Genomic DNA, 10,257 nt, shown 5'->3' with positions numbered 1-10,257 from the left:
AGGGCTCTTTGACACGAAAAACAATAGTCTTTACATTTATGAGGATGTTTATGTCTGAAACTTTCGAGGCAGTCGTGACAAAATTGTTCTTAACCCAAGACTAGGACAGGTACGTTGTTTCGCATTTGAAAAACCAAAATTGTATAAGCGCTCAAGTATGTCTGAAATTTTCTAAAAGAATCGGGAGGGCCGCATTCTTCTACCGAAACGCCGGCCTTGGTGCATAAATCGAGGGCCGCTTTCTTTTAAGAGGGGTTATTAGGTATGTTTTTTGAAATGTTATCGTAAGTTAACTTAAATGTTACGTTATTTTTATCACTCTGATATTTTAGATGGGTGGTGCCTACACTTAGCGAGCGAGGTAGGCAACGATTCCCCGTCTGTTTTTAGAAAACATTTGGAAAGTTTGGTTATTTTTTCCTTTGGGTCTTCCCTGACCTTGAGGGACGCGAACTATCGAATATTTAATTTTTACGGGGTTTAGAAAACAATTCTCGAACTCGTCATCGTAGAGAATGTCCTCAATAAGGTTAAATAATAGTGTAATGTCGATCTGGTCTCGCCTTTTATAACTTAGTTCAATGTCCAACACGACGCTACTTAGTATTATTTGTACGTAATCACCCGCCGCCACGTCCTTTAGAACAGTTTCCGTAACGGCCGCGATACCTTCAGAGATATCGTTTGTTAAGTTGACGGTTATTTCTAAACCTATTATACCGAATTTGGGAAAGTCTTTCACGATTTGGTCTAAAATTTCGCAGTTGGGGAGATCACCTAACGGTGACATAACGTCTTGGCGTTCCCCTCCTCCTTCCTGCTCTTCGAGGTCACGGAAATATTCGTGCATAAACACGGCCGAATCTCTCTCGATATCCTCCTCCAGCGTTTCGGCGTCGTCTTGGGAAATATCAGCCTGCGGAGATTCGTCGTATAATTCGGAGAGTAAGAACTCATCGACCATCTCTGAAAAATAAATGTCGTGTTTGAGCTCACGCATTCTTAAATTGGCATTTACTACGTAGAATAGACGGTACCTTCTTGTTGACGGATGAAGTCGACTACGGGTCGGTCAAACTGCGATGACATCATATCGTCTATCATACGTTCCGCGGCGTTTAATTCGCTTAATCGGTTTTCGCACCGACTACCGTAGAAACCCGAGAAACGACCCGGTATACTGCTCCATAAGAGTTGCAGCTCTTCGACAGTATAACATAACTCGGGGGATAATGGAATACGACTAAGCGTATTTACTAGCTCGACAAAACTTTCAATTACGTTTAGCTTTAAATGCTTAAAAATATTCGGCAAAGTAGTTAGAGGGGTGACGGGGTTTACGTTTAAAAGTGCGCATAACGTGAAATAAAAACCAATGAGATCAGTTAAACTCCACGGTCTAATTTCAGCAAAGTCTTGAAGCCTCCACACTAAAGATTCCGCGTCCATAATTGAGATACTTCTTCGAAGGGTACCGAAGATGTGATTTCAATATCAAAATACCCCCACCTATTTATAGGTCCCTATTAAGACCGCCCGCTGATTGACCATTGTTCACTTTTCATTACCTTTTGTTAAATTTTAGTAGGCTTTTTTTCCGATTAATACCTATACTGTCACTCAGGATTAGGCTTATTAGATTGAACAACTATTAATAGGCCTATATTTACTGTCATTCCAAGTTACACTTTGCCTATATGACTTGATTTCGATTACATTTGGTAGTCTTTATTCGTACACATAATTATTATTATTAAGTACAATATTCGTACTAAAACTATATTTAATCGAATTAATTTTTTCATCGGGTTTATATATATATATATATATATATATATATTTTTTAAATACAAAAAAAATCTAACGAATTCGAATTTATAATTTAAATTAAGCTAACTAATAAGGTTTTTCCGTAATAAATTATACAAGATTATGTAAGCTTAATAGTGCATTCTATAGTAACCGTGACTAATATAAAAAAAAACATCTCTTTGTCCTAAAATCTGTTCTCGCTCGTACGTTTCGTAGAGGACCCCCTGGCGTATCGCTAATGTATCGTACGCTTGTTTCTTTTCGGATCGCGCGATTTTCCCCTTCGTATACGTGTCGTTCGATATTCTTCTCTAGCTGTTTCTCTTCGGTTCGCGCGGGGGTTTTACCCTTTCTTCCCTCAATCCACGTGTCGTACGATATTCGTCGCTAGCTGTTTCTCTTCGGTTCGTGCTTTTTTTTGGACCATCCTCCTCCTCCTCCACCCTCTTCCCTCTGAAACTTTTCTCGAACACTATTATTTTTGATATATATATTTACTACGGAATCCCTTTATCCTGTTATATATGCATATGTGTATTCATTTTGTAGATATTGTTTCTCGGCACGCGAATATCATCTTTATATTTCCGTTACTTTATTTAATTACTGTAAAGACATCTTTTAGTTATTCGGGTACGATTCTTTACACGTCATCTCACAGGTGTTTACCCCCCCCCCCCCTCAAGACTATGGTCGGTTTCTTCTCTCTCTCTCTCTCGCGAAAGTTTCTGTTAGCCTCCATAGGGGTTAGTTGCTAAAAGGTATAAATACCACGACCTCGGTCAAGAAGGGCATCAGAACCAACTCCAGAATGGATGATCAATATAAAACACCTTCGTCTTTCAACCCAAATTTGTTGCCACGACAGCTTCGATGGACCCCCTCGCCAGCTGCCCCTCCGATGATTGACCTAACAGACTCGCCGTCAACCAGCCCGTCCTGCTTCGAGTTTACGAGGCAAGCGACTGCCTTGAACTTATCGTCGCCGGATCCACTCTTGTAAGTATTATATTCCACTACGCCATATCACATTTCGCTACCTAAGGATGGTTATTTCATTCATTCAAAACCTAGGTAAATTATTTAAAATGATAAACTTCGTAACGGTTTCGTAATAGAGTAGTAGCACTTCGTAGCTTTGCCCATGGCCGCCATTGGGGGGGCGCGAATTGTTTTTGAACAGGAAAAATCATGGGTGACGTAACACTGCCATTACTCTATATTCGAACTTGATCGTTCCGACTTGTTCTAAATACTAACGCAAACCCAACATAGCTTTAGGCACGTGTTTTACTAGTGTTTTAGTTTTTATTCGTACAGTAACACCATGTGGTCCGGCGACGTGCAGGACGGGCAGGGTTGGCCCGAGTGGTCGCCAGCATCGTCGGCCACGACGGCCACGGGGGCCCCCGGCAGCGACCCTCCACCAGGCTTCAGGGTTGCCCCCCACTTACCTACCGCCGCCGAAGAAATCATCCGGTACGTAGAAATTTATATTTTAATTATTTGAATTAAAATATATTTAAGATGTTTTATTTTTTAATTTCAGGATTCTCGCTGGCATTTATCGTATCATCGAGAATCTGAATGATACGGCGCGGCGAGTATTTGGGGGTCAACCCCAAGTACTGGAGACGATGCTGTACGGCAATGAGGTGCTGCTGAGGTCACTCCTGGCCGTCGTGGTCGACTTTCCGACCGGCCCCACCATCACCGCCCCCGCCGCGTGAGGTCCATAGAAGACCCCTTTCCCCCGCTCCCTCCCAAGACTGTAAAAAAATAAAATAAAAAATATTAAACCAACCATGTCTATTTAAATAGTAGTATAAGCTTATTTGTATTCCTACAGCCACTATGCACAGTCAGTCTTCGTCCACCCGTCTTATACTTAATAACCCAACTAACGTCGTACTTATTATATCGGGTCTAACTTTATTATCCGTTCTGGAATACGTAACATTCTGGTTTAGGCAATATAATATAAGTATTGATATAGAACCCCGCAATATTACGTCATACCCTCGGTGACGTCACTTTGGCCAACATAAGCAGATCCCCCTCACCGTTGTTTTATCATTCGTCTTTCAGCTTCCAACCCGCGCTAGCCACTTTCTCAGATGTCTAAGAGATATAATTCCGAAATGGGTACGTCCGTATTATTTCATATCTCGTCGATCGGGCAATTTTCTTTAAGTGTTTATTTCTCTTCTAAATTCTACAACCTCCAAGAAATGGCCTAAAACAACGCTTAAGGAAATTAATCAAAGATATCAATTAGCTCAATAGAAACGTTTCTAACCTTTAGTAATACGTATAATTTTTCAAATTTCCCCGTCGACGTATCTTCGTGGCAAGAACTTAGCCGTAATTGTGTGGATTTATTCGATTTCACACAGACAACCGCTTGCAAAAGTCTAACACTCTCAAATACGACTATTGTTAAACTATCCGCCCTTAAATAATTAACTTTTATCGTGACGCGGCAAAACAAAGATTACTATTTAAACCTAACCGTCGAAGAGACCGATGAGCTGGCACGGCTCATGTATTACATAAACAAACATCTGGACCTATTGACTAACAGCTCAGATATATTCACGACGATGGCAGAATCCATTCAAAATTTCTATCGGGAAGTTTATCATACTCTGTTTAGCGATTCTGGACATGAAGGACGATTCTTTCTCGTCGAAGAGCATCAACGATTTGACGAAATCTCCGCTTACGTCGCCAATCACGTAACAGCGTTCCGTATCATAGAAGATTTTAAAGTTATGTTAAACGAATAAAATCTACATTCTAATTTTCAACTTTTCAATGTGTTTGCTTTGGTTAACGGAAATTCAACCCACCTAAAAGAACATTTATTTTATGTACCGTCTCTTTAATAGCCTACTGATAAGGGGGGGTCTCGAGGCCTCTTTTGGACCTGTGCAAATTCCACGCATTTGCTTAATAATCTTGGACACCGTTTCTTTATAAAAGTATCCCGCAGCTATTAGACCTATAAGTCTTTTGTACCTATGTCGCTACACTTATCTCTCACGTATCTTTTTAAGATTTGTGTACAAAGTTACGGGGTTTTGGTTTTATGGCAACGATTTAAAATTATCAATCGTAAGTAAGAAATCACCTCACCATTATTATTCTAGTTCTCGGTAGAATACAAGTTGTATTTGTTGTTCAATGGTATTGCATTGGATGGCCCCGGCATCAAAGGAGATGATATTGAAAGGTCCAGAGGCTTATCTTTTATTTTAAGTAAATCAACTGAATGCCCCTGTTGACAATTAATTAATTATAACTGTGAGTAAATGTAACCATTCCATAATTAAATATACTTACGTTCAAAACACTTGCGCCACTGTTCGAAAACAATTCAGGGTAATGTATTGAGCATACATAATGATTTTTTTTAATTTGGTCAGTAGATAAATTGGATCGACCACACGCGATAATCCACGCTCTACATTTCTCATACTTTGTTTTAGGTTTGGGAAAAGTCACAAAAAACACGTTTTTCATTACTAACCCTACTGTGGCTTTTGCATCCCCGATAGCAGCACTTTTTATAATTCACCATCCTTACATCAATAACTTTTCACTTTAAAAGAAAGTAAGCCTTGCTTTCTTGCACCAAGGAAGATCTAGATCTTCCTTGCTTGCACTATTACCGAAAGCAATGCCATGGTGCTGCGCGCCGTTGACACCTAGTGCCAGCGAGATCTTCCTTGATCTACGTCACGCTCGGTCACTTAACGTACACGCTTGGCTATTCAAGCCGCCGTTTCCTCTTTTTTGCTCTTGAGCGGTCTGCAAGAAGAAGATGATTAAAGTTTGTTTTTGACTATATTTGAACTACGTCGCATTATTAGCATAACAGCCCTAGATTTATAGTTTTATTGTATGTTTGTCGTATGCGCCTGGTTATTCCAGTGGTATATTGCTTGTCTCGCTACTCTGGGTGATTGAGGAGATACATGGGGCTGAAATCGGCCTTTAGTTGCTTCGGTCTCGTAAAGCTTGTCCCTTTCTCGGACCTTGCTGTGGGGACTACCGTACCCTCTGAAAAATTTCTTAGTTGCCCTATTGTTTTGATATTTTATGTCATACTCAATGGATTTGGAAAATTTAATACTTTAACGGTTTGTTCTAGTTTATTAGTCAACTTAATAATTAGTGTTATTACCCAGGTTTGTGTGTCTTGACGAAATGCGTAAGCCCAATTTTCCTTACAACAATCCCAATTCCTTAAATATCAAAAAAATCTTCGCTGGCTTTTTGTACTCGACATTTACCTAACACTACTATTTTGTGCCTGTTGGAGTAAAAGAGTTATTTTTAACAAAAATTGAAATACATAATAATAATAATAATAATCAGCTAGGCCAATAAACTTAACTTTCCTGCATAACAAAAAATAAGCGACTGGCCTGCCTTTGGTAGCTTGATCTTAACATTGTACGTGCCATCCACAAATAGAATATCATGAGACTTTTCACACAAATCGCGCATGCTATTAGTCTGAATTAGTAAACTTAAAAAATTCTCATCATCGTCCATGTTTATTTCCGTCAAACCAGAAAGTAGATTAGTCCATGGACTAATCTACTTATTCGCTAATTTTATTATCCTTTATAAATGTTTCGGCGAGCTGCCTTTTTCATCGGCCTTCTTGATGCGGCACTTGGAAATAGTTTAATAGAAGCAGGGGCGTAGCGAAGGACTTTGGATTGGGGGGGGGTAATTAAATTTTTGCCAACTCAAAATGAAAAATTGCCAACTTCTACAAGATTTAATCACTAGTATTTATTATCTAATCTAAAACTAATGAAGTACTTATACTTAACATATACATATCTAGTCATGTCACTTTAGATATATAGGGTGTTTTTTTGTTCGGACCAGCGATTTATTTCAAAATCTTTTGTAGCTATATAGAACGCTGACATTTTTACGGTCGAGTTAGTATACCGAGGGCATATATCTGGAAATGTTTTCACAATTAAAAAAACATTTATTTTTTTACCACTAGGTGCTAGATGAAAAATGTCAATTAAAGAAAGTTGTAGAACGTTAACGAAAACCTAAGAATATCGTTGGTTCTATGAAATTAGACAAATTTCTCATGTCTAAATACGGCATAAAAAAGTGTCAAGTTGCTCAAGCTAAAATACACTTTCGTTCTTTTTTGATTCGGTAGTTTTTTCTGGGAATCACTTTATCATACATTTCATGAAGAAACTACCTTTTTTTCACCAGACATCTTGCACTTGGACTTTCAACGTTATGGTTTAGAAATGTACAACTAAGACTTCATACATACGTTGATCAAATCCGTAAATAACATTTGTTAATTTTGTATACAGCTTTACACCTTTGATCGTTGCCTACGTTATTATAAAGGCCCGTGCACGCTAGATTTTAGCTTGCCAAATCTTACCGCTAGGATCTCTCCTAGCTGCACTCGTTATTTAAAGAATTTAATTCGAAGGATAAAGGAAAAGAAAGTTAATAATCCATATTTTCAATAATATAAATGGTTTTAGTATAAAATGTAATAGATATTTAGATAGAAATTAAAAAAGTGAAACCTAATATAGCTTGGAAATATTTATATCCTAATTTAATATTCGAATATGGTTGTCTGCTCCGTACCAAATTGTAATGAGAGTGAAAAGGAGTAACAAACGTAAGAGTCAACATGAAATTGATAGGATACACACCAGTTTTCATTCATTCCCGAAAGAAAAAGATTTAAAAAGGAAGTGGATAGAATCTGTATTTGGTGAAACTGATGTCAGTGAACACATTCAATTAATTGATTTCCATGGAGATACAAAGGTGTGCAGCAAACACTTTAGAGAAGTAGATTTTAGCATCTCATCCACAAGAAGACGTTTAAATCCTAATGCTGTACCTCATAACATTGCAAACTGTGGTAGCTGTGAAAAAAGATAAAATATTTTTTGGGAACATACTTATAGTAACATTTGCAGTCAAAATGGGGATTCTAAACTACAGTCAGCTTTAAATATTGTTTATGATCATTCTCTTAACAAAATCCATAAGCAAAAGAAAGATTCAGAAATGCATTCAACTCCAAGAAACATTTTTTCACCTATTCAGTATAAAAGTGTTACCCCAAAAAAGCAAACTGTGATTTATGAGGATTTTAATTCCACAGTGAAAAAACATCATTATCAGAAATTCAATAGCATAGAAAAAGCAATAGTGCTATATACAAGTGAATTCATGCAGGTTGAAGCGATTAAAAAGAGCATTTCGTGATAATGATGGGGAACTAGCAGTAAAGAAACGTTTATTTACAACAACACCACAGCTATATTGCTCATTGGGTTTGAAAAGTGTACAAAGATAACTATAGATGTTCCTAAAGTGGTACCTGATGTGACAGTTCCTACCTAACAAAGTATTCCTTTAAATACTATGAAAGAAAATTATCTCGTTTTATCAGTTCCTATTGATGTCTCTTGCAAACTCACTCATGTTATTAATAAAGATAAACTAACTACCACTAAACTTGAAAAAGAAAGAAATTTAGCAGAAGAACCTATTGAATTACCGTATTCTAAGACAATTGATGATGTTATTGAAACTAAAGATGTATCAACTCAGGCGTCAGTTTAACTATCACTTCCAAAAGAACTCAAAGAAAAAAGAAATAGAGAAGAAGTTAAACAAGTAATCAAAATTATGGAGGCTGCCAATACAACAGCGGAGATGAAAGCTAAGTATTTAGTTGAACAGGTGTTAGCATACGGGAAAAAGTCCTTGCCATACGAAGAATCAACCCTCCGAATTTGCTGTCTAATATTTAAAAAGTCCCCTGGAGCGTACAGTTATATGCGAGACCTTGAGGTTCTTCATCTACCGCACCGAACCACACTCAAACGATACATTGGCCATGCAAGTGGTGAAGATGGCATTACGACACTTGTAAAACAAAGATTAGCTGTAGAATTTTCTAAAGTGCAAAATGAACAAGAAATTATGGGATCGTTAATATTTGACGAAATGTCAATAAGAGCCAAATTAATTTATGACCGAAATTTAGGTAAGTTTTTTTGTTAAAACAAGTGGCAGTATTGCAAGGGAAGAACACGAAGATCCAAAACTGGCCACACATCTGCTCTACTTTATCTACCAAGGACTGTCCAGAAATTTTAAACTTCCTGTGGCTTATTTCTTTACAGCTAATTTAACTGGAGAGAAGTTACACAAACTTGTTTTGTAAGTAATGAGGTCGGTCGAAGAAAGTGGTTTTCGAATTTTGAGATTAGTCTCCGATAATGCGAAAAGTATTCAGAATATTTCGAAATGGAACATTAAAACATATGGTGCAGCATCCCCTTGACCCTGAAAGAATTATGTTCATAGCATTCGATCAGAGCCACATCATAAAAAATATTAGATCACAGTTTCTCTCTCGGGTTATGGTTTTTATTGGCCTTGTAATTTCACCAGAGTTTTTAAAACGTCTCTACAATATGCAGAAAGGACACATTGTGAAGGCAGGAAGATGTCTTACCCGAAAAGTACGGTTCCCCACCAGCTTTGAGAAAATGAACGTGCTTCGCGCGGTTCAGGTATTTTCACAGTCGGTGACTGCCGCATTAAAAACTCTGATTGGTCTGAATATGGTCAATGCTGAAGAAATAGAAGACCTCAATGTGACTATTTTCTTCATGGAGACCATGCGTAAATGGTTTGAAGTGCATGACATCTGTAACAGAACCCACGGTCATAATACCAGAAATGAAAACAAAATTCCATTTGAAAATATTGATGATTCCAGATTGGAATGGCTTTCACAAGAATCCCTGCCTTTTATCAACATGAGAGTCGTTTAACTCTCAGTTTAATCGAAGTCTGCCAACCAAACATCCAAATATTTACCTGTACCTTGGTAGGTAGAGAAGCGATTTTTTACCCTTTTTTTCTCTTTTCGTAATTATTAAAATTCTTTTTAGACAAACTGAGAATGGTAGAAGATAGGGAACAAAGGGACTATCCTTTGGGGGTAGAACAGGACCAAGTCATTCGTTGTGGGCGTAACAAAAAATATCTCCATAACAACAAGTTAGAAATTACTTAAAAATATAGATGAAAGCAACTTTCTCGCTAATTCAATTGTTATTTTGTTTTTAGAGCAATTATGAGATTATCTGAACGTTATGGTAATGAAAATTTAACTATCGGATATTTTATGGATAGAGTCAAACACAGGATAGATCCTGGGCAACATTTTGTGATTCCCGACCCAGACGTACCTCAAGAAAATGGTACGCAGATATACTTAGGTGTATTTATTGAATTATAATAACTAACAAGAAAAAAAACCAAAAATAGTCTAGTTTAAGACTATATCAGTCAGTGGCGCCATCTAGTAGATATTAGCTTATAGCGCCATCTAGTATAATA

At 37.5% G+C, this 10,257-nt stretch overlaps 1 protein-coding gene and 1 long non-coding RNA gene across 2 annotated transcripts; both read left to right on the top strand.

The window, feature by feature from the left end:
• The first annotated feature begins 7,479 nt into the window (after window positions 1-7,479).
• LOC149945528 (uncharacterized) lies at window positions 7,480-8,463 on the top strand. The gene is made up of 2 exons (XM_090176591.1): window positions 7,480-7,753; window positions 8,291-8,463. The coding sequence occupies exons 1-2, from the start codon at window positions 7,480-7,482 to the stop codon at window positions 8,461-8,463; spliced, it is 447 nt and encodes a 148-aa protein (XP_090032717.1).
• A 1,211-nt stretch (window positions 8,464-9,674) lies between these two features.
• On the top strand, window positions 9,675-10,006 carry LOC149945527 (uncharacterized). Its single transcript, XR_016480858.1, has 3 exons — window positions 9,675-9,742; window positions 9,807-9,915; window positions 9,985-10,006. It is a non-coding gene; the product is annotated as an uncharacterized LOC149945527 (long non-coding RNA).
• The last annotated feature ends 251 nt before the right edge of the window (window positions 10,007-10,257 follow it).

The sequence above is a fragment of the Leiobunum rupestre genome, chromosome 5 (genome assembly GCF_980474605.1).
Source record: "Leiobunum rupestre chromosome 5, qqLeiRupe1.1.hap1, whole genome shotgun sequence".
NCBI classification, from domain to species: domain Eukaryota; kingdom Metazoa; phylum Arthropoda; class Arachnida; order Opiliones; family Sclerosomatidae; genus Leiobunum; species Leiobunum rupestre.
Note: the sequence above shows the minus strand (reverse complement) of the source record. Positions and strands in the feature narration are given on the sequence as shown.

What these genes read in the sequence shown, in the direction of transcription:
- LOC149945528 (XM_090176591.1), top strand. Translation starts at nt 7,480, where the DNA reads ATGAGAGTGAAAAGGAGTAACAAACGTAAGAGTCAACATGAAATTGAT. An exon ending in TCATAACATTGCAAACTGTG is followed by an intron (nt 7,754 to 8,290) that starts GTAGCTGTGAAA and finishes TCGTTTTATCAG; the next exon opens with TTCCTATTGATGTCTCTTGC.